Raw genomic sequence first — 27,315 nt, forward strand, 5'->3', positions numbered from 1 at the left:
CTAGACTGCTTTTCCTCAGAGCTGTATTGTGCAACTGGTGAAAACTTTCGGGGAAGTGAGATGTCTTAGCATTGTTGTGTTAAGATATTGAAATCTAGAGAATTGTTGCACTACCATCAGACAAGCAAAACTGGTCTGCTCCGAAGAGCTTGCAGTTAGAACAGTGTTTGAATGTTGTAGAGAACTGGAGGTGATGTTTACAGAAACTAAGGTAATAGTGTCTCTTTAAAATCGCCTTTTTGTTATTGTTGCATGTAAACAAAATTTCTTGTTTTCCATCCTGTTTAGAGAATAATAATTTTTGGAAACTTGTTATCACACCAAAGCTGGTGCTGTATCTTTGTAACAGTTGAGGGCTAGAACTGTGTTTGGCAAAGCTGAAACTTTCACATAGGCACAGAGCTTTAGGAGCTGAGGTGTTTTTAAATGCTTTCAATAAATACTACACGTACAATAAAAGTGTAAGCACTGGCCTAATCATACTTCTGGGCTTATGTGCCAGAGGGAACGATGCAGTCTAACTTCAAGAACTTTTATGTGATGTAGGAATGTAGGAATGAGTAAATGAAGTTAGAGCCATTCCATCTTGTCAAAACTGATGACTTGCTCTGTATGCAGCCTATCCTAACAAAATTTATTGTTTTGATAAGGAATGGAGAACTTCAACAGCTACAGCATATTGCTCTGTGATAACGAGTAGGTGAGCTACTGACAGGTGCAACAACTCAATTAAAAAGTGCTGTATTGCTGTTTCTGAGCCCCATGATGTAGAACTTTCCATGTATTACTTTCCTGGTTTTGTATTTACTCTGGTTTTAAATCAGATTCATAAGAGCAGCTAGAACAATGCTTGCATAATTTTTAAAAGCAAAGCTTCCCAGAATTGACTTGACTTTTAGTGGAATAGATAAGGTCATGTTGCAGTTTGTACACCCCAGCCAAACCATGCCCAGGCAGCAGAGTCCTGTTCTCCGCAAAAAGGAGCCAGGTGACCAAGGAAATATAATGTCTGCATCTGTTCAGGAGGTTTTCCACAGAGGTTGTTTTCATGCCTGAGGTGGTCGCAGACCTAATTTGCAGCTTAAGCAGAGAAATATTTTTTGTGTGTGCTGATTCTGGCTCGCATATTTCCTATTCCTTTTGTAGTTGTTCACCGTGATAATGAGAATTTGCTCCAGAATCTTCTAGTGTGGTTTCTCGCTATTGTGTGTATCTGGATAAGTGTCATATTTAAACTTTAAGAGGAGAGGTCACACGTTTACACGCTTGTTTGAAGAACTAAAGAGTATGCACAGAGGTCTTGCAGAAGAAGGCTGGAGTTTAAGAGCGGCAGATGTCCTGAAGCAGCAGTATGCAGTGGCCGTTGTGTTTTTTCTTTTCACATGCTTCTTTTCTTCTTATTGGACTTTCACTGGTGCAGAAATAGTCGTTGTGTAATACCTTGAGAGGATCAAGCCATATAATATAGTAAAGACCACTAAAAATGTAGCTGGGACCCTATCCGCTTGTTGTGATCCTCAAACCATGGCTGGTGAAACTACAAAGGTAACATGGCCTTTTTTTCATACAGTTACTGACTTAGTTATTCATAATTATATGATGCACACGGAAAGTATGTTCGAGATAAGCGTATGTGATTGTTCTCAGAGGTGTATCTTGTTATCTTTTGCAAAAGATAATCATTGTGTCTTCAGTGGCCCCTGTTAAAGACAAAAATACAGGTTTGACTGGGGTTGAACCCTAGTTCCCCAGAACCTTGGTAAGGGTTCTTCTCACAGAGTAAATAAGCAGGCGAGCCAGTGCTCAGATGCATTACTCCTCCTGCGAGGGAGTGCTGAACTTTTTGGCTGTTCTGCTGATTGAAAGCTGCACTGAGAAAGGATTGGTGGCTGTCAAATATTGGGTGCTGAATGGTGGTAAATCTTAGAGGCCTGTTACAAACAACATCAGAGCAAAACCCAAGACTTAATCATTGCATAGATGTAAATATTCTCAATATTGTCTTGTCTGCCCAGTGAAGGTTCTTCTAACATATGGAACCATAGTACATGGCTATGTATGCTGGCTTATTCTTCAGTAAACTGCTTTTTCTCTTTATTTGGAACAAGGTTGAACTTAAACCAGAGAAATGCCAGTCTTTTCAGTAAGAGCTATACTGGTGTGACTGCTTTTGCAATTAGGCAAGAGCAAAAAGAGCCTTGCTTTGTCTGGGAATGAGACACACCCTGGCCTGGGGAGCACTCGCTCTGCCCTCTCCTTTCCCTTCAGAGCATGGAAGATGTTGTGGGACGCTTCTGAACTTCTCCCTGAGGTCCCCGTCGCTTCATACAGCTGGCTTTGCTGCGTGCTCCGTTTTCCGCGTGTAAGTGCTGGAGCTCCCCAGGTCTCACGTACAGCCTTCTGTCCCCTAGCAGAGCAGCAGGTGCTCTGTGCTCTTCCTTTCTATCCACAATAGCCAGAAGTAAGCTTTAAATTTCATTATTACCTTTTTATTTTAAATTTTTTTTTTTGGACAGAGGAAGGGGGTAGCTGGCTTAAATACGAAAATGAAGCTTTACAGGTTTTACAAGGGTGAGTGGTTTGTCTTAACTGGTACGCTGCGGTACACTGGTATAGGACTGTGCCCCACGAGGGCTGAGGGCAGGCACCAAGAAGCCCTAATTTTTAACCTGTAGGTGCGGAGCTCTGCTGGGCTGGGGGTGGCAGCCCTAGCTAGATATGTACGTTGTGTGTGAAGAGGGGTGCTTAGCGCTGGTACCAGCTTCTAGGGCAGGCTCTAAGAAAGAAATACCCTTAGTACGCATAACTAGAGGCTGCAATATGTGCCCCTTGGATGAGGGGAAGCCCCGCGGAGCCGAGCCGAGCCCTCAGAGCGGCCGCGGCCCCGCTCCCCTCACAGTGCCGGCCCCGCTCCCCTCACAGCGCCGGCCCCGCCCCGCCGCCCGCCCGCCCCCTGCCGCCGTCCCGCGGCGGCCCCGCGGCTCCTGCCGGCCGCCGTAGCCCCTGCGAGGGGAGCCCGTGGCCGGGCGGGGAGGAAGAGAAAGGCGGCGGGAGGCGCCCGACAAGATGGCGGCGGCGCAGCGGTAGCTGCCGGAGCGGCGCCAGCGGGGCCCGAGCCGGGGCGCGGCGTCGCCCTCTCGCCGGCGGGCGGCCATGGGCAGCGGCGCGGGGGAGGCCCCGCGGAGCCCCTGAGCGGCCGCGCCCCGAGCCCCGCTCCCCGCCGCCCTCGCCCCGTCGCCCCCCGCGGGCCGAGCCCGGGCCCGGGGCCGGGCCCGCACCATGTCGGACACCCGGCGGCGGGTGAAGGTGTACACCCTCAACGAGGATCGGCAATGGGACGACAGGGGCACCGGGCACGTCTCCTCCACCTACGTGGAGCGCCTCAAGGGGATGTCGCTGCTGGTGCGCGCCGAGGCGGACGGTGAGAGCTCCGGGCCGGCCCTGCTCCCTCAGCCCTGCCCCCGATCCCGGCTCCCGGGCTCCGCAGCCTGCGACCCTCGGGGTGCCCTGGCCGGAGGTGAAGTTACGTGGGGCGACATCTTGCTCGGCCTCGGAATATTTACACCTCCCCCTCCCCCCCCCCATGTTCTGAAGTGCCCTTTTCCTCGTTACTACTATAGAAATATTATGGTCGTGGTGTTTTTTTTTTTTTTTTTTCTCCTCCCTAGAAATTTACCGATCATATTCCAAGGCAATCAAATTATGTGCCATTATATTCTATTGCTCTTTGAAGTCACCTCAAGGCTCTCTTTTGCGTGGTACACGCTTGCCGCTCGGTCAGCCGACAGGTGCTAATGTGCTAAATAAACCACCTCAGACTGGTATAAATGACTTGGGAGCTGTTGCCAGGATACATACACTGTTCACATACACAAAGTCAAGTCTTTGGGTTCATGCTATCTGGGTGATTCACTTCTGAAGGACAGTTGAAGGAAATAAAAGCAAATGGCCCACGTGGCTTGTGTGGGCAAATACATCTTTATGCTGTGCAGCATGCTACCTGGTGCAAATTTGTACGGATTTGTTAAATGGCCTTTAAAGCAGTTAATTGTCACACCAGGTTTCAGGAGGAGAAAATAGTGCTGCAGAGAATTTTGGTCTCAAGTAGAAGAGAAAAGCGCTTTTATGTGGGTGTTTCTGTTGGATTTTGTTTTACCTGGCTTGTTTGTCAGGAGTTAGGTTTAAAGATCGTTCTCCAGGACTTTCTGGAAGATACGGATTAGGTTGAACATATGTTGTCTGGCATGCGGGCGGCTGCTGTAAGACCCATGGAAATGTTTGTTTGGTTAAACTCAGTAAATATCTTCATAACTTTTCCAGGTTCGCTACTGCTAGAATCGAAGATAAATCCAAATACCGCGTATCAAAAGCAGCAGGCAAGTATCATTACTAGGCCTTATTTTTTTCTGATTACTGATGCTGAGGAGTTGTTTTATGTTCAAAGGTTCCGTAGGTTTCTCCAGCTTAAGACTGCACTGTTTTCCAGAAAAAGGGCTAAGCGGTGAGACATGCAGTTGTTAATGTTGTTTTTCATAGAGGTGAAAAACTTGCTTAGAAGCCTGTGGTGCTGCACTACTTTGTATTCCAGAAGCTTACATGTTCGTCTTATTAATATATACATATATATATGAAAATTAGTTAGAAACATATATGGCCTTGAGTAGGAGACAAAAGCTGCTCATATGAAATAATCGACACGTCAGGAGGGCAAAATTTCAGCCAGCTCTGTTATTTGTGTCGCGTTTACTTCCTGAGTTTTTTTTTTTTCCTCTGGAAGTAATACGAAGGAATTTGTTTTTGTGGGACTTCCCTTATTGTTGTTTAGTTTTTGTTTTAAGCCCTGGAACCTTCTGCTCTCCTAAGCAAAGTGACTAGCCATGGTGGGGCTTAATTGCACAGTTGCCTTTCCTGGGGGTAAGGCTTCTTCAGAACAAAGAAGTAAAACAGTTGGGAGCTACATTAATAGGTCATCTTTGTTTAATCCACTACAAAACTTAGTTTACTAAATCTCTTGCTTTTATTGCTTTTTCCTTCTGTATTCATTTCTGGTGTCTCTGCCTTCATTGTTCTTGTGGTTTATTACGTGTTTTTTTTCCTGCCTCTTTGTTCTGCAGTAGATTCTCGATTTCTTTTGTTCAGTATTTAATACTGCTCTTCATCATTATGGTATCCAGAAGTGTTTCAGCACTAGACAACTATTTTTTTTTCTTCCTAAATGATGAAGAGACAAATCATTAAGGGTTTTGTTTTGGATTTTTTTTGAAAGAAAGGTGACAAGCTATGTCATGAGAATTGGGGGAAAGAGACCTGTGTAGCTCTTGAGCACAGGTTGGCTGGAGTGAGTCAGTTGTGGGCCTAGCTTTTCAGAAGGCTGTCTTCTGTGGTTTCCATTTTTCACTCAGTAGATACTGGTGTATTTAGTCAGATGATGGTTGTAGGCTTTTCTTGGGTGGGCCGCTGAGGAAAGAGAGGACGGTCTTTGTGGGAGCTCTGCAGGGTTCTGAAAGGCAAGAGCCTTGAACTGCTTCCTGTTTAGTAGAGGAAGCTACTGCATAACGAAATACAAGCACGGATTGTGTTGATGCAAAGTTAGAATTGCTTCCTTTTGCAACTTATACTCTGAAACTTCATACAACTGCTTACTTGAAAACCTTCTTTGCTTAACTGAGCAGTTTCAAGTGACTTAAGTTGGTAGTGGTTGTTGTTGTTGTTATGGAAAAGACTTTCTAGGTTGTAGTTCCAAAAACCTGATCTTAGGCTGAAGTTTGTTCGGGTTGGCTTTTATTACTAATCCTAATGCTTTGTGTCCTTGTGGCTGAATCTTTGCTTCACTTCTCACTCTTCTGGAGATGTTTTCCGTTGTTTTTAAGAGGAATAATGATGGATGATTTCCAGAGGCAGGTTCTAGATCTGTCTAGTTTCTGAGCTCATACTGCTTTTAGTTGACAGTGCTTTGTCTTTGAATTTGATGTGCTGCAGAGTGGCAAAGATCAAAACTTTGTGTAGCAGTCCTGTGCTGCAGTTTGTGAAACTTCAGCCTCAGCTCAGATTGTAGTACTCGCACCTGGGTGTCTCAGAACCGATGTTATTTAAAATGGCGTAAAGAATTAGGCAAAATATTCTGGTTAACCAGTGAAGAACAGAGGTGGTCTTGGTGTCCCTAGTCGAGTGTTGAAGTCTGCTGTGCTGTAGGTAGCCTGCGGACTTGGAGGCTGTGCTCATCTGTCCAGGACAGGTGCTTTTGTAGCTGACTGACTTGTCAGAGTGTAGGTGCAGATTTTTATTAAGGTGCTGATCTTCTTGGGTTTGGGGAAAGCCACAACATGGTGCAGCTTGACAAAAAGGAAACACGCCCTGCCTACACATCTGTCTCTTTAAAAATAACTTGAATTGACTCATGGAATAGCTGCCACTTAAGTTTGGATTTGCATACCATAGTTCTGTGGAAAAATACCCAATATTTAGTTGCTGTGCATCAGTTTATGATTCCCAATATATACTATTTGCACTAAGTAGTACTATAGTGATTGATTAACTATAAATACTGCCTTCTTGAATCGTGTTTGTGGTCTCTCTAGCTTTTGTACAGAATTCAGTTTTGTCACAGTGTTAGGCATGCAATAGGAAGAGGACTTGGACGTGGGTGCCCTGCTGCTGAGCCTAAAAGAATTCCTGATGCTGTGTATGCAGAGTGTGAGACACCTAAAGAGCTTTAGCAGCTCGCTGGATTTTGGGCATAGGCTTTGAGAAATGCATGCCTCTGCTGAGCACGCAGTGGCTGCCAAGGTATCTTCTGGAGGCTCCAGTAGGAGTGCTTTCAGGGTGTTACCACACCCACGTCTTGTTCCGCCCTCTCCTTGAGGTTGCTGTTCCCTGGCATGTGGGCAGAGAAGCATGTACGGGTGCCTCAGTGAAAGTCAGATGGATCCGTTTGTGTGCTTTGTTCCTCCAGCTTTGTTACAAGGGTGGTAATTTTCAGTTGCATGGGTTTAAGACTGGTAAAAAGCTACAGAAATTCTCATCGTGAACACAGCCTTCTGATGTTAACTCTCCTTTAGGTACACTCTATCTGTTTTCAGATCTGAGACGAAGAATGTGTACGAATGCTCTTGAAACACAGTTGCCATCTTTCAAGTGACAACAGAGCAATTTGCTTCAGGCAAAATCAGTGGAGTTACTTGAGGCTGGGATTTTACAGGCTTCCAGGGGTGCTGCTGTCGCCAGCCAGAGCAGTTACCAGGGGGCTTCTTCACTTCTTCGTGCCAGCATGAGTCTTCAGGTAGCCATACAGCAGGTTAGATGTAGGAACTGATCCCACTGGAACACGTCTTCTTGCTGGCTTAATTTCTGTTTGTCTCTTGTCCTCTCTCTGGTTCCCTGCACAGCATACCTGTGCTGACATAGGAGGGGGATGAGGGGCTGGTGCTCGAACCAGGAGAGGGAGTAGCAGGCATTGTACAAACTAGTACTGACAATGAAGGAGGGGGTTAGAACTGCCCTCATAAAGCTCAAATTGTTCTGAATTAATCTTTGTTTTGTTTTGTCTTGTGTTGTGTGAGGGAATGAAGGCATGTTGCTGTCGCTGATCTAAGCAGGCCGAAGCGGTAGTCTTGTGAAGGAGCTAGGTCTGGAGGATATCTGTCTGATCTTGAGTCGTCTTGGGACATGCAGGAAGCGCATGGCTGAGTAAATATTATATTGGTGTCGGATAATTATTTTCTAATGAAACTACCTTTTAATAAAGATGATTAAATAGGCAGCATCTTGCTTGGTAAGAGCGAGCGGAAGTGCTTGAAAGGGAGCAGGAAGGATCCTGGTTGTTCCATGCAGTTCCTCTGTGTGCCTGTTCACTGGAAACACTTCAGCCACTTTATATTTCAGAAGTCCTTCCGAAATATTTTTGGAGAAACTTACGTAACTTCTACTCGTGTGGGCAGTGCAGATTGTAACAAGTACTACTCAGTAACCCGAGAATTGTCACAAAAAATTTTAAGTACAGTCTCTATGGATGCACACAGTCGTTTGAGTTACTGCGGCAGGCCTGTTAGTGGAATGATTCTGGGCTATGAACAGGACTTCTTCATGTATGTCTCTCTTTGTTTGTTGAGGTGCCTCTGGTTTTTAGCTTACCTGGAAGTGTATCCATTTTCTGAGTGTTAGGGCATTCATAATTTCACAGAATGTTTTCAGATACAAAAATAAAAATTTGAAATGAGTAACTGCCATAAAATTGTACTTAAGAATTCTGATTTTTCGATTAACCTGTAAATGAGCATTTTTTAGAGAGGGTACTTTGTGAAAGGCAAGTTGATCCTGCTAATTTGTAGCTTATTTAAATCATTTAGGCACTCTGTTTTAAGCTGTTGACTGAGTTCCTGTTATGTTGTAGAGTGTCTTCCAGTGGTAACAAACTGGCATTGTTCAGCATACCTGGACTTGAATGGAAATGATACAAAACTTTGTTCAAAAACCCTACATCAAAATACTTTATAACATTATATAAAATACAGTAGCAAAAACTTGTGTGTTTTGTTTTTCAGTCTTTGCAAAATAAAAAGTGCCTTTGGCAATACAGAGTGAGCACTTGAGGGCCCGCTCTCCTCGTATCTGCTTTCTGCGCCAGTTCATTCTGAACAAGACCAGGGAGCCCATCAGGCTTTTCACTCCCTGCAGTTTACAGTTGTTTTTTCATTGAAGGCCAGTTCAACTGCTCACTCCAACATCACACGCTGTAACCATAGGTTCAGCTGTCCGTGAGCCAGAGATGAGGCTGGACAGCTGTAAGCAAAACCGTGTCAGCTGTATGAAGCTGTGCCACTTGCACGCGTGAATCAGAGCCCAAGAGCAGGCAGACTACCTATTAATGTTTGTGGCAGGAGCACAAAAGTGTAAGTGTGGTATAGGACACTTGCAAAAAGAAACAAATCTCTGAGCAGCGTTAAGGTCACAGGGCAATGAGCTCAGTGCTTTCCATGAAGGGCAGACTCTGTTTCTTCTAAATGAAGGGGTAAAAATGAAAGAACAAATTGATATACTGCAGTTCACTGCCAGCCAGTTAAGTTACATTCACACAGTTCTTCTGTGCAAGTGCCATTATTCAGTGTGTGTTTGAATCCCCCTGTCTAGGACCTATTCTAACCTGAATGAGGTAGTTATGTTTATTTCAGAATAAGAGATTCTGTAGTAGTAGTGTCATAGTGAAATAAGTCATAAAATATTTTGTTAGATATATACTGAAAGGAAATGTGTAACTTGGAGCAGCAAGTGACCTAATAATGCTTCATTTAAAAAAAAAAAAAAGTCTGTTCAGAAATTCCAACAAATTCCTAGATGTATTGTGCAAGTGTACAAATTGAATTAATAGAGGCAATAAGAATGGAGGGAAAGAAAATTTGCTCAAGTGAAAATACCTGTTGGCAGGATGTTTGGAGCTTTAGTAGTATCTTACAAGTTTTATATAATCCATGGTGTATGTCTTTGAATTCAGGAAAAAGACACCTGTTTGTAATAGGTGAGGCTTTGTGTTTCTCACATTGCTACAGCTGTATTAAACCCTTTCTGAGGAGGAAACACTGTAATCTTTAACTTTGGTTTGCAGCTTCTTAAATATGAGGAGACTTAACTTTTTATATTGCAAGTTTTCTTAATTTCCTGTGATGTGTGCATTCACGTGCACAACCAAGAGCCTCAGTTTGGAATTAGGTTGCAGAAAAATGCCATTATAAATGTTTTTGGTATGGAAAAAATACATACGTGGATAATATGTAAGAGGATGTTCATAAAGCAAAAAAGAGAAATGTCCCTTACAGCAGAACAGGTAACTTAATATTTCAGTGGCTTATAGTCTTTTTTTGACAAGTGTAATTATTATTTATTCTTTAGGTATGACTTAATGGAATACAGATGAATGTGTGGTGTAGGTCTGAGCTGTCTCAAACAATTTTTTTTTTGTCTTGTACAGGACACCTTGATTGTTTGGTCAGAAGCAGAAAATTATGATTTAGCACTGAGTTTTCAAGAAAAAGCTGGCTGTGATGAAATTTGGGAGAAAATCTGCCAGGTACAGTTATATTTTAATATTCTGTTTCTTCCAAATGATTTAGTGTCTTCTGTGGCTTCACGTATTTGGTTTGTAATTTTTAAATCTATTTGGAAAATAAGCATATGCTCACCACTATTTTCTGTGGCTTTTCTTTTTCTTTCTTTTTCTTGTTTTCTTTTTTTTTTGGGGGGGTGCCAGATTTTAATTGTCCTTCTCCCAATCTGCAAGGAGCTAACTAGTTGGAGTGTGGAACTAACAATCTGTTGTAACACACAAGGAGCCAGATCCTGCTTTGAGAGGCAGAGGTGGCATTGCTGTCAGAGCTCAAAATCTCTGTCATTTTTTCATCATGACCTAAGTCTTATTATCCATGTCTTATGGATATTTCAATCTTCATTATTATGAAACAGAGTATAGATCTTACACTTTCATCTCTGGAATTAACAAGTCAGTGGAATTGCACGGATGTGTACTTAAAAGAAGAAACCCAGGCTTTCATGTCAGAACTTATTGTAACTGTATCGGATTGTAAAAGTGTAAAGCTGTAACTAAAGATACTTGGAACTGGGGTTTTCTAGCAGTTTGCTTTGAACAAAGTAGGCAATTTAGATGCATTCTTAAACTTAGCATTCATTAGGCTACACGTCTTCTCAGCCAGTACTCAAATACCATTGTTGAAAGGAACCAATGCTAGTAATTGCAAGTATGTGTGTCTAATAAATAGTCCAGGTTTCACACTGGTCCCGTTTGGGGTTGAGCTGATCACCTGTCTGAGAGGGAGGTCTCTGTGTGATCAGACAGCGCAAAACATTAGCCTTAGTCTCTTGCACTGAATTTCAAAACTCCTAGTGCTTCAAGACTGCTGTCTGAGAGGTGATCCTTTGTGAGGGAGGTCCACCGGGAATTTATGAATCTTAGGGTCGGATCAGTGAAGGGAATAAAAAGTATAGGGTGCATGAGAAGGCTGAGGAGATGAGAGGGGCATATAGAGCAGAAGGAAAGCACTGCAGAGCAGATGAGATGATTGCATCCCTTTTCCCCTGTTCAGTTGGGGCATGACCCTTTCATGTCTTTTGTTCTTGGTCCTTTTGTTACGGTTCGTGTAACATTAACACACCTGTGGGCTCTTACCGTGACTTGAAGTCTTCATACACTTCTGTTTGAGACACTGGAAGAAGGGTTTGTTATGCCCATCTTTTTTTTTCCTAGTATGTTTTGTGTTTATCTTCAAGGTGCTTCAGACTACTTTATTTCACAGATGTCATTAGGTTTTGGTGGTTTGTGTTTTTTTTTTTTTTTTCACTTTTTGAGAAATACCTGTTAAGATAATGGTAGTGACTTCTGTAGGATTCACAAGCAGCAAACTTCTCCTCTTCATGGTTAGGTATTTTCCAGGCAACTGAAGGTATGAAAGGATTTATGTATGTATTATCGACTTGATTTACTCTTGCATATGTATTGGGATGAGACAGTAATTGTGCACGCTCTGTTCATAGGTTCAGGGTAAGGATCCTTCAGTGGAAGTCACACAGGACCTTATCGAGTCCGAAGAGGAACACATAGAAGAAATGCCTGAAACTAGTCCTTTGATTGACCTTCCTTCTTGTGAACTCAACAAACTTGAAGAGATTGCTGACCTAGTTACCTCTGTTCTCTCCTCACCCATCCGTAGAGAAAAGCTAGCGCTGGCCTTGGAGAATGAAGGCTACATTAAAAAACTATTGCAGCTTTTCCAAGTCTGCGAGAATTTAGAGAACACAGAAGGCTTGCATCATTTGTATGAAATTATTAGAGGAATTTTGTTCCTCAATAAAGCAACTCTGTTTGAGGTGATGTTTTCTGATGAGTGTATTATGGATGTTGTTGGATGCCTTGAGTATGATCCTTCTTTGGCTCAGCCAAAACGTCACAGGGAGTTCTTGACCAAAACAGCAAAATTTAAGGAGGTTATTCCTATAACAGACTCTGAACTCAGGCAAAAAATCCACCAGACTTACAGGGTACAGTATATTCAGGACATCATCTTGCCGACACCATCTGTTTTTGAAGAGAATTTTCTTTCTACCCTTACTTCCTTTATTTTCTTCAACAAAGTTGAGATTGTCAGTATGTTGCAGGTAAGTGATTTTTAATATGGTATAGGTGGATTATGTATAGATGCACCTAGGTGTAGTTTTTAAATTGATTATGGGTCTATAACACTGTCTAAAGTAATCACGCACACTGTGATTTGCATTGTTTTTCCCTTTTTCTGAAACTTTACTTTTATTTTTGATTTTTAAAGATAGTAGATTTCAGGTGAGTTTATTTACAGATTTTTTAATGGATTGTAAGCAATTATCTTATTGTACTAATTTCAAATGTTCATGTTGTAGTATAAAGTAGTTAATGAATTAATTTGAATTCGTTTTCTCTTCATACTGATATCCCAAAGTAATACTAGGTAACCAAATGTTACTGTATCAGAGCTTTGAAAAACTCACTGAAGGATTCCTAGTCAGAAGCAGGTTTAAAAGTAGCCGATTGTCACAAAGAAGCTAAGCTGCCAGAAGAGCCTTGGTGCGAAGCACTGTGCTGCATTTGCTGACAGTTGGAGTGTTGTCAGTTCATATTTTGTTGTGCAAACTAATGGCTACCAAAATGTTTTCATTCTATTTCTGGTCCATGTACTTGGGGAAATGGCATGTTTGTGTGGAACAGAACTTCACAAATGCGTCTGTTTTCTTGTGAAGAAAAAAGTATTAAAATTGTGGAAAGATATACGCAGTGGAGAAATAATATTGCCATAAGACTGCAGCAGAGGACTGGAGGGGGGAAAAAAAGACAGAAAACTACATGGGTAAACTTTTGGGCTTCTTTTTACTTCGGTTGAATAGCAGGAAGAAACTAGAAAGTAAATCCTGGTAGCAAAATGAATGACTTCCATTTAGATATTTTCTTGAAAACTCTGTAAAGTTCTTTATTTTCCACCAAAGTTTTACTGTACTGCATGCCTACTTGCACCTTAGTTGAAAGCAGTGAATCTGTGACTCTCACCTGTAGTACTCGCTGGAGGAAGCTCTGAAGTTCTGTCAGTTCTTCGCTGCTCGGTCACTGCTGGCCTTGCCATAGTCGAGACAAGTGTATGGCACATGGGTGTATCTGCTTTGAGACTGTGACTGAGACGAGCGTGCTGATTTACAAGTAGTATTGACACCTAAATCAGTTGACCTGCCTTGGATTTGTAAGTGACAAAGAAAGCACACATGGAAGAGAAGTTGCTGGTTATTGTGCTTGGGGAAAATTACATAGTAGTGTGGGCATCAGGTTCAGGACCGCTTTCCCAGTCTGCTGGTGTAAATCAGCTTTTTGTTGCGGCACAAGAATCTTAAAGTCCCTTTGGGTTTGGTGAACGAATTAGAAGTCTTATTACCCTAAATACTCTGGTAAAGCTCCCTAGGAAGTGCAGTTTGTAGGAGTACCAGGCTGTTTGCTACTGCAGTGAAGCCCTTTCGATGTGACATGGAGCAGCAGACCCAGCACTGCTGAGGAGGAAGGGCAGGCATGTGGAAAATGCAGCAAGCCCAGAAAACAAACCTAGATCCACCCTGTGCTTTAGGACATCAGGACTGCGCCGGGTCGCAGCTCTAGACAAGCCAGAGATCTGTCTGTTGCCGAGTAGTCTGTGGTGGGGATTTTCTGGTCTCTTGTTGTGATATGATTGTTTTTTTTAACAGACTTAATTTAGCTGTTAAAGTCAGTAAGGCTTAAAATAAACTATTAAGTCTGTGTAAGTTGCATTGTTGGATGCTGATTCAGGTACCTTGTGCTTGTAAAGCACTTTTTTTTTCCTGAGAATTTTAAGATGTGAGGAAAAATGTGACCTTTTGGCCAACATTCAAGTGATTGTAAAAAATTCTGTACTTCAGCTTAATAAAATGCATTGAATTTAGTAATAGCAGACAGCAAAGTATGAAGTAACTGCTGTCTAAAACACGCAACGTAACATGGGTGGTTATCACAGTACTGCTGCGTCCCTTCGTGCTTGTTCAGTGAATCAGTGCGGTGCTGCCCAGCTCTGTGGTGCGGTAGCACAATGCTGCTGTTGGTTCTGAGGTTTGCACTGTATTCAAAAGGTGATGGGCATTTTGATGTGAAGGAATGCCAGCACTCCTCCATGTGTGTGCAGGGAAATCAGTGTGCAGAGCAGGATGTGCCTGAGCTGTTTGGAGGCAATGCTGTTCACCCTGGTTTTTGTGCACCTCTCGAGTGTTAAGCCATGGTGTAACTGAAACGCTTGGCAAGAAGAGAAACGGTGTCCTATATACACCTAAAAATAAGTACCTATTGGCAGGAGATCTCAAAGTGATGATCTCAGTAAATGATCAGAGAAGTTTCCTGGATGGGGAAAGCTGAGCTTTGTGCTCAAGTGGGGGAGCTTGTTTATTGAGAGCAAGGTTGACAGGGGGTGCATGGCTGTGGCAAACTGTTGAAACACTGCAGATGGGAAGTAGGAATTGATGTGTGACCCAGTGCTCGGTGTGGCGCCAGCAGCAAAGGCGCTCCATGGTTAGAGCCCCCTTGGCAGCACCCAAGGGGGAATCCCGCAGGTGCCCTTCCTGAAAGGCTGCGTGCATGGCCTGGGGAGGGAGCCTGGATCAGACGGACGGGTTGTGGTGTTGTGATGCCTGGATGTGAGTGGAAAAACCACGCAGCGAGCCTGCAGGTTGTAGGGCAGAGCCGTAGGCGTCCAAGCCGAACAAGTACCAGAGGTTCTTTGGGACTGGACCCAGTAATGCTGCCTGTCGCAGCTTAGCGGGCAGCCCTGCCGTATGGAGTGGGTGCTGAGACTGTGTGTTGGAAACGGAGCTCTCGGACAGGTGCTGCAACTTCCTTTTCAGTGATAAAATGTAGGTGACTGTGTTTATTAAAAAAAAAAAAAAAAAAAAGCTTTTCTACCTAATCTACTAGTGAACATTTTTTGTTTCTACGAAGTGAGCAGATAGTTAACTTCAGTCTGACTTTATACAGTGTCAGAGCCTATAAAGATAAGAGTTTTAATGTGTAAGATGTGCTAAGTCACTTTACTTTTATGTTACACAGGAAGATGAAAAATTTCTGTCTGAAGTTTTTGCACAACTAACAGATGAAGCTACAGATGATGACAAACGATGTGAATTGGTGAGTTGGTGTACTCAGTAGGTGGCTGAGCGCTTTAAACTTCAGACGTGAAGTAGAAATGTTGAAGGTGTTCTGTTGGTTCTGCAGTCACTGAGGTATTTCCCTAACCCTACAGTCATTTCTAACGCAGTGTAGTCTTTGTGCTCCCTAGGACAATGTTTCTTGTTAGGTAAAACTCTGATTTATTTGTTCTAAGTAACTTATTTTACTATTGAGAAAGTGCTAGTGCTAAGCTTGAGTCCTAGGCTTGAAAACGTACTTTCTTCTAAGTACTCTTTAATGTACTGTATCCAATTGCTGTTTTTTTCTCCACTGTATCTTGCTCACTCAATAAGGCCTTTCAGTCCTATGACTGAGAGCTATCAATAGTCCCTTGGCGTATATTTTACAAACATTATTTATCTCTGAATATGTTTATCAGCTTAAGTTGCCTTTATAAAAATCTAGAGTGTATGTTATCAGAAAACATCTGTGTTCTTTCAAACAAAAGGCAAGCCAGACAGAAGTATAAATCTTTCCTATGCTAGGTGGGATAAAATAGGTACAAAATGACTGTATTTCTCTGAGGTCCATCGTAGCCTCTTAATGGACTTTTTCATCTGTTTTTAACTGCCTTTGTTCTCCTTTTATTTCTACCCTTAATGTTGCCTAACTGCTGTTGAACGTTGGGGGGAGAGGACTAGATGAGTCTTTTTTACAGGAAGGCATATACCCACCAACGCACAGGCTCTGATACAAATCATAAGTATTTCTGACTTTCAGTGTGTTCTGAATCAAATACCTGTGTTGTTTTTTTCCCTTTGTTATAGGTTAACTTCTTCAAGGAGTTCTGCGCATTTTCTCAGACATTACAGCCTCAGAACAGAGATGCGTTTTTTAAAACTTTGGCAAAGTTGGGAATTCTTCCAGCTCTTGAAATTGTAATGGTAAGTGAAAATGACATTTTAATAAGAGGCAAAAAGAGGAAAAACAACCACAGCCATTTAGTCAGATTTTCAGATGTGCTAAACATCTTTCTGTAAGTTTAATTGGACAACTTTGTTTCTCTGAAAGCTTCGGCTTATAGTGATGTCCTGAATCCGGAAGATCTACGATTTTCTGAAGTGGCCCAACTTTATCACTATTACTGTTTTTACTTTGCATTTACTTCGAAGCCCTCTTCATAACAGTGGTAAAATTTGGAAGGATTCTTCTTCATGTTGGAGTTTGATTTTTGTTGTTGTTATTGGAGCAGTGCTGAAATAGTATTTTTAGATTTAGATAATCTTGGACTGTTACTTGTTCCTGTTCAATCCTAATCTCGTTTTCAGTGGTATAAAGCAGTTTATCGTAATCAGCAGTGTGAAAACCTGGCTTTTTCTCTCCTTTTGTTGAAGCAGCTATTGCTGCTTGACCATTGCAAATTGTCATTGCTGTTGCTGTTCAGAAACTGTATATTCTGTTGTTGTGTTTTTTTAATATTCTAGAGTAACAATATGTGAGGTTACCAAAGGACATTGACTGTTATGTAAATATAAAAGTAATATAAATGTTAAGTGATTAGACAAACTCTAGTCTCATGGTTCTTTTCCAGGTCTAGACAAGTCCCAATGTTTCCTGTTACATTAGTTTTCTAGGCTTAGAAATTGTGCACTTAACCAGAAGGAAAAAATTACATACCCTAAGGAAAATTAATAATTCTTACTGTACAAAAATTTCTCTCACCGACAAATTAACTGGTGTAGTTGGTTCATCAAATTGACAGAAATCCTTGCAGTCTTTTTCCCCATTATTTTTCTCCTTTAAAGCATTTTACTGTTTTGTCTTTCTCCTGTCACTGTTCACTGCATCTCTTGTAGAAATTTTTGTAATAACATGTTCTCAAAACTTGAAACTCCCTGACTCTTTGCAGCTCTATTTGAAATGGTTCTGCACTAAATTGATCTCATTTTTACTAGGGGATGGATGACTTGCAAGTTAGATCTGCTGCTACAGATATATTTTCTTATCTGGTAGAATTTAGTCCATCTATGGTCCGAGAATTTGTAATGCAAGAGGCACAACAGAGTGACGACGTAAGTAAAAGTGTGTTAGAGTTTGTTGAATGCACTGAATATATTAGTTTTAAGGCAAAACAATGACCAAAAAAAAAACCTCTTCAGCATTTTGTATGCAGTTAATCCAAAAATGTAGATGGTAGAAACATAAGGAGAATTAGACTTGAGATATAAAAATTTCTAAGCATGTTGCTGTCCCATGTGTGTACAGTAATAAAATCGTAGCTCTGCCTAGCAGAGACATTTAAGTGTGGTGGGTTGTACCTGACAGAGCTCCAGTGTTTAAATGCAGCTCTTCCAGTTTTCCTGTTTCACTTTTTTTTTTTTGCTTTTAAATAATAAACAAAACATCCTAATATAGAAACTAGGGAAGTCATTCTACTATTGAAACTCTGTGTATAATTTTTTTTCCAGGATATCCTCCTCATCAACGTGGTCATTGAGCAGATGATCTGCGATACTGATCCTGAGCTTGGGGGAGCTGTGCAGTTAATGGGGCTCTTGCGTACTTTGATAGATCCAGAGAATATGTTGGCCACAGCTAATGTAAGAAAATACAAAGGGGTAAAGACACTTTACTGTCTCAGCAAAATTGAAAGCGTGATTTTCGTACTGTTGTTTTGGTCAGAGGATTAAAAAAAAAAGTCTTAACACTGTCATGTGTGGTCTGATACTAAAATTTAACAAGCTAAAAATAAACTTCCATTAACTTTTGATAATAAAAGGTATGTGTATGTGGCATTGTGCAAGTATTTATTAACACAAGCAGTCCAGTTCTTTGGTGAAATAATACTAGTTCAGTCATAACTCCTGGTAGCTGAATGATAAATACTGGGAGAAGAGAGTCGGGGGGGGGGGGTCAGTGTTGAGCCAAATCACAAGAAAGCACATTGTAATCCTACTTGTATATTGATAGGTTTGTATTATATGGAATGCAGGGAAAAGGACAGGATGATAGGTGTTTTGGTGTAAAGTGTTGAAGGTGACTATGGTAAAATTACTGCCTTTAAGAACATGTAGCACTTTGAGTCGCTTCTGTCTTTTCAGGATGTTTTTGCATCCATGGTGGGCTTTTGTTGCTATTTAAGTTGGTTTGGTGTCTCAGATCTCTTCCCAAAATGAAGAAATATATTTTGAGTGAGGATAATGTTGCAGTCCAATCAAAAAGATGCAGGCAGCCCAGAGGGAGTCAGAATTATCTGTAGGATGTATTCTGTGTTACTACCCTTTCTTATTTAAGAGGCTGTATACAAATGCCAGTATTTAATAAAGTTATGTTTGTTTTAGAAAACAGAAAAAAGTGAATTTCTCAATTTCTTCTACAACCATTGTATGCATGTTCTTACCGCACCACTTCTGGCAAATACATCAGAAGATAAATGTGAAAAAGGTAATGTTTTTTTTGTTTGTTTGTTTAAAAATCTTGTAATATTTTGAACTTACAGCACTGGTAACAGCCATGAGCTTGTGATGCAAGCTGGGAATACGTGTCCTGAAATCCATTGTTCCTTCTGTTGTAGGGGTTCTGTGAGCAGTCTTGCCCTGTATTGCGGTTTTGAATGAGAATGCCTCTGCGCTGTGCTTTCTAAAACATTGTCTGAAAATGATTTATATATATATCATTAAGCGTAAAACACTTTTACCAGTAAGGTTTAAGAAAATAGTTCTTGTAAAGCAAAGAGTGTCTGTAGTTCCCAGGTGCTTTTTAGAAAAGAAGTTTGCAAAAATGCTGTGACGTTACTCTATAGTCATTAGCAGCTCAGGTGATCCATCCCAAAGACTAGTTTTCACTTGGCAATAGTGTAGAAATACAATGTGGAACTCCTTTACCTTTTTTCTTTTCTTTAGCTTGGCAATTGTAAAGGAAGCGGCACATAATTTAACACTCACTAGTTTAATGCTTTACAAACAAATGTAATATAATGACAGCCTCTGAGTCAGGCTGCTTTTTTTTTTTTAAGTACTCTTTCAAGGGATGAAAGGAACGGTTTTGCAAATGTGTACTGAAGTGTTTGATTTGATCTTACCCATGTTCTCACAGTGTTACGTAGAAAAAAATGTATTAAATGAAAATAAAACTTGTAGAATATCTGTAGTACTGGGTAGCATTCATTGAAGAAATTAGGATAGGCGTTTTCTTTTAGCTTCGTAGGAATAATTCTGAAGTACTAAGTTATATATTTTCACATAGTTGCATTTAAAAGCTTGTAACATAAGTTGAATGAAACGTCAACTGGCTATAATTTTTGCTGTATTTATATTTCCCTATAACTTACAGAAGGTTTTGAGTTGATTAAAAGTTTGAAAAGTGGTAAAATCATTTATCTATCCCTATCTGTTAAATATTTACAGTGCTTTTATTTTCTGTTTATCAGATGCAGTAGTTGGGTCCACTAAGAGTAATACAATTTGTCCTGGTAAGTTTTAATTGAACTTGAGTTTTGGGATTTATTTTTTTTTAAATAAAAAGCATCATAGAAAACAAGGCATGTCCATATTGTTTTTTTAAAAGTTTTTATTGCAATAGATGGTTTTTGGTTTCATTTGAGACAGCAGGAAGCTGAAAGAACATTTTCATCTCCTTCCAATTAACTTTTTTGTTATTATTGTGTTTGGTTTGTGGTTGTTTGTTGTTGTTTTTTCCCAGTCTACCTTGCTTCTGAAAAATCACTCTTAGTAGAGTATATGCTAAGGAGTCATAGCTGAACTTTTATGGTTTGGATTTTTGTCTGTTCAGGGTTCTTTAAGAGCATTATGAAAAGACTAGTGCTACCGCGCGTTGTTACTCTGGGCACCTGTAACTACGAACTGGCTGATGGAAGAAGCCCCCCTGCCATTTCAGGGTGATTTTTGTGGCTGAAAAAAACAAAGCTGAATTAGTATTTGTTTTGTTCTGACACAATGTCCTGCTTGCTAAAGCACTTCAGTGTGATGCTGAAATGTCAGGAACCATAACAGCAACTGAAGGTGGTGGTGATTTGTTCTGTGACAGCAATTTTTTCTCCCCCTTCTTTAGTGTATCTTAATGCCTGACTTTTTCTCATAGATAATTATCAAACGGCACAACTACTTGCCTTAATTTTGGAGCTGCTCACTTTCTGTGTGGAACACCATACGTATCACATCAAGAATTACATTATGAACAAAGATTTGCTAAGAAGAGTACTGGTCTTGATGAATTCAAAACATACATTTCTGGCCTTGTGTGAGTATGGAATTGTCATTACCTCCTTCCTCAAGGTGTTTTATGTACTGCATGGAATGTGTAACAAATACAAGTGTATACCTAAGTTCATAATTAGTGTTAATTTCCTATTGCAGACTGCCTGCTTAGTAAGTTTGGGGAAAAAAAAAAAAAAAAAGGGTGGCAGGTGTCTGTTAATGTGGACCAATGCAGCTTCTGGTGGAAGGAGAGTGGTTGCATCTCTTGATATGGTTGTGGGGGGATCATTTGTGATCATCTCTAAAAGCTTCATAAATCTAGTGCTTCTTGTAGAAGGTGAATGGACTTTGTGATCCACGGTACTTAAGGAAGAGTGGCTGGTTCTGGAAAGCAGATACAGAAGCACAGGAATGTACTAATAATTTAACTTCATGTGTGCTAAAGCTTATTGCTGCTGTACTTCCAAAACTTAATGGACCCTGATCAGATTCACATGCACAGAAACAAAGAATTCAGGAAAAAACAAGTTAACTATCTGCAAATGTTTATTTAGAACTTTACAAAAAGCACTTTGCAGTGCTCTTTGTTTTGTGGGCCGTTCTTTCTCTTAGTAGCATCAGTTCTGTGTGTTTTTTTCAGCTCTTTCCAAGAGCCGCAGACTGGAGTCCTGATATATAATTATTAAATTATTTGATTTTTTTTCTTTTCTTTCTTCATGTAGGTGCTCTTCGCTTTATGAGGAGGATAATAGGCCTAAAAGATGAATTTTATAACCGTTATATCACCAAGGGAAATCTGTTCGAACCAGTTATAAATGCTCTGTTGGATAATGGAACTAGGTACAATCTGCTCAATTCTGCTGTGATCGAACTGTTTGAATTCATCAGAGTGGTACGTTAGCAGTTGCTTCTGCTTTTACGGAAATGTGTGTGTATATGTATGTCATCACAGGTACAAAAACGAAACAAGTCTTTCATGTGAAATAGTGTGTTAATACTTAAAATCACAAACTAACAATCCCAGGGATAGATATTCAAGTAGAAGAGAGCCAGTAAGCTGCTTCTTGTTTGTTTTACTTGATCATCCCCTCCAAGAGTATGTAGAGGCCCTCTTTGTATGTATGTCTGTGTAAAAGATAGTATCCTGTGGGTGAAATTCTTCGAAGTGGCTGACTGAGTTGTCTCGGACCAAACTTTGAAGTGAAGAATTAAGTGAAGCATGTTATATGTCAGTAAATCTAGTCTCAGATCTGGTAATACACAATTTGACTATAAATTAGTGATCGTTGTCCTTGAAAATCTTACATGTGCTTTCTTAGTGTCAGCTCTGAATCAGTAGCTCTTCACTGTCAGCATTGTTGGGAAGGGTGTATTACGTAGACAGGATGAACAGGGGCACCCAGTTTGTGTATCGCTGGGGTAGAAAATGGGGACTTGCAACAGCTCCTAAGCTACTTGGGGCAAATGCATTGGTGTGTGGGAGTCTTCTCAGGGAATTTTTGTGGTCTCTGAATATGAAGAGCACTTTTTAGTCCTAGGGTATTGTAGCTGCTATCATTTCCAGCAAAAAGGAAAATGCATTGTGTTTTCAGATGACTTTTGCCCTTGTGATATGAACTAATGTTTATCAGATTTGCCTGATACGGTGAGACTTTTAGGGGACCAAAAGGTGCCTTGTTTCCATGTGTGCTGATGCAACTACTGATGACTAGAAAGAGAACTAAAACTTGTGGGGAGAGCAGGGCATAGTTAAACTAATTTTTTCTCAAGGCCTAGACCGCAAAGATAACAAACATCATGGTTTAATGAAACAAATGGGATTGGTACAGTACTGAAAATATTGGTTGTTTATGAGAAATTCTAACCATATATTTCTAGACTTCAGCTTTATTTATGAAAAATCTGATTTCACATTTGTTCTTTAAAATAATGTCTTCATTCTGGATAATTAGTTACTCTTTGATCAACTCTAAAGCTTTCTGAACTTCTGCATGCATATATGTGAGACTTAAATACTATTTTGTTCTTACACAGGAAGATATTAAGTCACTTATTGCACATATAGTTGAAAACTTTTATAATGCACTTGAATCTATTGAATACGTTCAGACATTCAAGGGATTGAAGACAAAATATGAGCAAGAAAAAGACCGGCAAAACCAGAAACTAAACAGGTACTAACCATTTTATGTATTCTGAGCCTTCTCCAACGTTATGTAGTATCACCTTACTGCTTTTTTAGTCTTTCCTAGAGGGCAGAAAAAGCAGAAGGCCGTGGGGTGTTTTGTATTTTTTTATTAACAACGAAAATGTCAGAATAAACCTGCATCTGGCTTTCATCATTGGCTTACTCTAGCTAGCACAGTTCAGTTTGTGAATACATTAAATGTTAGTTGGAAAACTTTCAGCTTATGAAGAGCAGAATCTTCTTCAGTCAGAGTTAGGATTCAGTCCCCCTTGTCAGTTGGGGTTTTGGTGAAGCTCACGTTGACAGAACAAGGGGCAGCTAGACTGCCTTCCCCAACTGTTGAATTTACTTTAAAGCACCGAAGCCATTTCTGATCCTGTCCAATTCTGAAACAGCATACAAAACTTGCATCACTTGTCGTGTGTCTCTTACAGTGTTCCATCTATATTGCGTAGCAATAGATTTCGCAGAGATGCAAGAGCCTTAGAGGAGGATGAAGAAATGTGGTTCAATGAAGATGAAGAGGAAGAAGGTGAAGCTGTCGTACCTCCAGTTGAAAAGTCAAAACCAGAGGATGATTTTCCAGATAGCTATGAAAAATTTATGGAAACTAAAAAAGGTATTTACGTAATTTCAGCTTGTCATCTCTGGGTGTGCTGTGTGCCAGATAGGTGAAGTGTCATGTAAACAACCCAGTTGCTTGTGTTCTGAACTATAAGCAGGAGTAAGGGTGTTCAAGTAGTAAGTAGCAAATTCCCAACCTGTCTTTGCAAGCCAGGCTAGGATTAAAATGAGTTAACTAGGTGCATGTCTAGGGCAATTTTAAATGGTATTCAAAACCAAATCTCTACGAAATTGTGTGTACTGGATGGTGCTGTCCCCATGTCCAAAGCAGCTGTGCCATTCTCATTTGGAATGCTGTTGTGCTTTGAATGAGGTCAGTGAGTGAGCTTTCATTTAAACTGAAATTTAAAAGAGGTTGCTTTTGCCCCGTGTGATGCTCTGTGGATTGTGCTTTGTGGCATACAGCTGATACTTAAGCATGAAAATGTTTGTCCCTCAGCTAAAGAGAGTGAAGACAAAGAGAATCTTCCCAAAAGGACTTCAGCTGGGGGTTTCAAGTTCACTTTTTCCCACTCAGCCAGCGCAGCCAATGGTGCAAACAGTGCAAACAGCAAATCTGTGGCAGCTCAGACATCACCAGCAAGCTCCAATGGCTCCTCTTCAAAGAACGCAACCCTGACCACAGCAGTGACAGCCACAAAGGTGGGAGAACTTATACAAAGCAGATGTCCCCGCTTCAGGGAGCAGAGCAGTAATAATGAAATCTGACGGGCCATAATGCAGTATGGTTAGTGTTAGTCTCTAGGTGGGGTCTCATTTATGTGTGTTCAGTCAAAGCCCTGTGTAGTTAAACCCTTACTAGTGTGGGGGAAGGCTTAAAGGACTATTAGGAATGGAAACCTGCTGGTAACCTGATGGGCACCATTCGATCTTGCATCTTCTGCATAATTCAACTGCTCTCCTTCCTCAACTTACTTTTAACTGTCCAGTTGCTTGTGTGAGATATGCCTGGGCTTTTTTCCTGAACTGTGTTAGTGGAGCACCTTGTCAAGGACTTGGTAAGAAAGACTGACCAGGAAAATGCATGTGTATGCTTTAGACTTTGTGGCAGTCCAGCTGGGAGCTTAAATTGATTTGAAATAATTCTGAGGCCAGGATGCAGAGGAACAAGGAAGCCCCATACTTTTTTTTTTTAACCCTTGAGATTAAAATATGTAGTCCCTGACTTACGAATAACACTTGCAGTAGAGAGGGAAGTTACTTGTTGTTTATGAAAGGTTCTGAAAACAAGTAACTGTAGATTTGAGTGCTATCCTAAGAGAGACTTGACCTTCTGCAGGCTTGTGTGTCCTGGACAAGCTCATTGGGGGTTATATACTAAAAATTATACCTTCCTGGGTATTTTTTTCAATATAAGATTTTCTTTTTTTAAATTGGCAGGGAAGTCTAGTTGGTCTAGTGGATTATCCTGATGATGAAGATGATGATGAAGAGGAAGAGACATCTCCAAGGAAAAGACCTCGTCTGGGTTCATAAAAGAAACCAAAACTTTGGAATAAGAACTTTTATTACGGGGTTTCAAATGCTGCAACTGTTTTAAGAGCTAAAAAGAATCTGATTCAGAAAGCTTTCTCCCATGAGTATGTAAGATAATACAAGGAGTAGCAAAAGAAACTCGGTATATGAGCTAGAAAGGGTTAGTTCTGTAAACACAAGGCTTCTGAGGAACTTAATATCTTTCTAGTAAATAAGGAGGCTGCCATTCAGGCTGTCAATAAAAAAAATAAAATAAAAAAAAAAAGTGGGTTAGCATTCACAGAACCTGGATGATGGCTTCTCAGCGAGGAAAGTCTCAGGTGTTGGGAGGGCATGGGGAGGGAAAGGTAAGGTAAACTTCTTTTTAAATATTGCAGGGTTTCCCCAGTGTTAAGCAGAACTAGGAAAAAGAATTCAAGCTTAAATTTTGAACCCAGTAATCTTAATTTTGTAATGGTGCTGTCAGTTGTGTTCTTTTAGCAATGCCTCTTTTAAAAAAAATAAAAAATTAAAAAAAATATTAAGGTAAAACTAACTGTATTTGCATAAGAACAATCCAGATTTTGGGACCATTTATTACAAATTGAATTTCTCATGGTTGGAAGGAGGGACACTGCAGTTATAGTGCATGTTGAGTTGTTTAAAAGTTAAAAAATAAGTAAGTTTTAATTTGTATTTTTAAAGAAGAGAAAACGGAAGCTGGATTCAAAATGGATGGTTTTGCTTGTTTTTTCAATTAGATATCCAGTAATATCTATGCCAAGGAATGACTGCTTCCAAAGTATCTCCAGGAACTGCTTGTGTCACACTGGTGCTTTACACGGCACACTCGAATAGCTGTCGGCTTCTTGTTGTGCCGAATTTGAATCACTTTCCGCTTTGTTAAAATGAGCTCTCTCTTCTCAAAGCAGCAAGGGATTTTCCTGTTTGCAAGTTTAAATCGCATAATTGAGGTGGTAATAAGAAACACTAACAGGTTTTTAATAGTGATGAATTTAGTGGTGTTTAACATCAAACTCATTTTGGACCAAGATGAAATTATTACTAGCAGGACACCAGTCGGTGAGGCAGAATCAACAAGCAGCACCTAAATCTGGGTGCAAGATGAAAGCTGCTTTTTTAAAAATAAAAGCACATTCCATGTAGGTAAACAAACTGCAAGAAAAATAGGTAAGTTGATAGAGGCAAACAGTCCAGGTTTTATTTTCAAGAGCAGGAAGTGAACTGTAAATATTTTAATGTTAGTTTGCCCATATGTGATCTAAGATCATGAAGAAATAAGAGGAAACTTCCCAACAATTGATGTCAAATGTTTTTTAAAAAAATATGAAAACAGCTGCAATCCACCACATAGATCACTCTTGTAATGTGTTATGGGTCCATTTCTCCTGGAATAGTTTAAACTGAAGCAGTTTCTCTGTTTTGGAGATTTTGTAGTTAATTTTAATTTTAGCTATTGTTTGGAAAAAGATGGGCTGTCTGTGTAGATATGAAGTATAGTTTTTCCATAAAACAGAAGTTTATTTTGTATTAAAAATACCACTGTACTTGTTTTACACCATTTGTATACATGTGGTGATATTAATGCTGAACTGTAAAATTCAGGAATTAAAATGTGACCCTGTAATTCCATAATTATTGCTTTTGTTTGGTTTGTTGTACATGGTAAGTTAACTCAGAATTTTAAATTGGCCATTTTAGAATATTCTTTAAAATTAGTTATTGTGCAGTTTGAAAAGTAACTCTACACCACCAGATGAAATCCCAAAGGGAGTGTGTGTTTCTACTGACCCGTAAGCTAGACCCAAGCATTCTGACGGATGGCGGTTTGTGCGTGTGGACCTGGGGACAGCGGTGTTGCCTCTTGTGGGCTCCAGGCAACCAAGCATGGGACTCCTCACTGCTCACCCATGATGAAGCACCCAGTCAGCTCCAACTGCAGAAGATCTGAGGAATTAATTGCTGAAGTATAGCTGCAGTGTCACCGGCATGTGCTTGCTCTCCTGCTAATGATCATCATTTTTTTCTTGATGATTTTTTCTTTCCATCAGTAAAGATGATTAACTTCCTTCAGTACTATATGTGCTACTCAGGCAGCAAAGTTGCACAGTATGTGCCTTGACTAACCCCAGGCTGAAAAATTGTGTCATCTTATCTGTGGACCCAACTTGTCCTGATTTTTTTTCATTTAACAGCTACCCAAGGCAACTTCTCTGAGGGTCTGATGGAAGCATGTTAGTTCTCACTCAATGTTCCCCACCACTCCAGCTCTTTCCTAGAGTACTGTCAGGTGCTTAAAAAAAATAAATTCAGACCAACAGGAGTCTCTTTCCTCAAAAATGAAAAAACGAGTATGGTGAATTTTTATTGTTACTAGAAAAACTGTATGAAGCTGCATCAGCTGTGCTGTTCAATTTCTTTTAAATCCCTGTAGAACACAACAGGCAGCACACTAACTGGCTCTTACCTGTGGCTGTAGCCCCCCAGTCCCACCCCCACAGCTGCTTCCCCATCTGACCTGGTCCATGCTGTGTGGTCCTGCTGGTAGGCAGCTGTGTTCCTCTGCCTGGGGCCCTCCTGCTATCAGGCTTTTTGAAAAAGCAAAGAACATCTGCCGACATGTATCA

At 40.6% G+C, this 27,315-nt stretch overlaps 1 protein-coding gene across 4 annotated transcripts; it reads left to right on the forward strand.

Moving 5' to 3' along the window:
- Nucleotides 1-3,041: 3,041 nt before the first annotated feature.
- Nucleotides 3,042-26,320, forward strand: PPP4R3B (protein phosphatase 4 regulatory subunit 3B). 4 transcript variants are annotated; one of them, XM_040553031.1, is made up of 16 exons: nucleotides 3,042-3,421; nucleotides 4,321-4,376; nucleotides 9,962-10,060; nucleotides 11,539-12,159; nucleotides 15,125-15,202; nucleotides 16,012-16,128; nucleotides 17,140-17,256; nucleotides 17,653-17,784; nucleotides 18,526-18,628; nucleotides 19,614-19,655; nucleotides 20,285-20,443; nucleotides 21,123-21,292; nucleotides 22,435-22,574; nucleotides 23,023-23,207; nucleotides 23,652-23,854; nucleotides 24,593-26,320. In XM_040553031.1, exons 1-16 carry the CDS (start codon nucleotides 3,280-3,282, stop codon nucleotides 24,686-24,688), a joined length of 2,460 nt encoding a protein of 819 aa, XP_040408965.1. In that variant the 5' UTR covers nucleotides 3,042-3,279; the 3' UTR covers nucleotides 24,689-26,320. The 4 variants fall into 4 exon arrangements, with proteins under 4 accessions (XP_040408965.1, XP_040408966.1, XP_040408963.1 ...); XM_040553032.1 differs by having other exon boundaries at nucleotides 3,186-3,421; nucleotides 17,653-17,802; nucleotides 23,044-23,207; XM_040553029.1 differs by having other exon boundaries at nucleotides 3,188-3,421; nucleotides 17,653-17,802.
- The last annotated feature ends 995 nt before the right edge of the window (nucleotides 26,321-27,315 follow it).

This window comes from Cygnus olor, chromosome 3 (assembly GCF_009769625.2).
Source record: "Cygnus olor isolate bCygOlo1 chromosome 3, bCygOlo1.pri.v2, whole genome shotgun sequence".
Classification (NCBI taxonomy): Eukaryota; Metazoa; Chordata; class Aves; order Anseriformes; family Anatidae; genus Cygnus; species Cygnus olor.

Excerpts from the sequence above, each read along its gene's own strand:
- PPP4R3B (XM_040553029.1), top strand. The coding sequence starts at position 3,280 with ATGTCGGACACCCGGCGGCGGGTGAAGGTGTACACCCTCAACGAGGAT. Across the intron at positions 16,129-17,139 it reads CAGCTCTTGAAATTGTAATG|GGGATGGATGACTTGCAAGT; the intron begins GTAAGTGAAAAT and ends CATTTTTACTAG. Across the intron at positions 17,257-17,652 it reads AGGCACAACAGAGTGACGAC|GATATCCTCCTCATCAACGT; the intron begins GTAAGTAAAAGT and ends TTTTTTTTCCAG.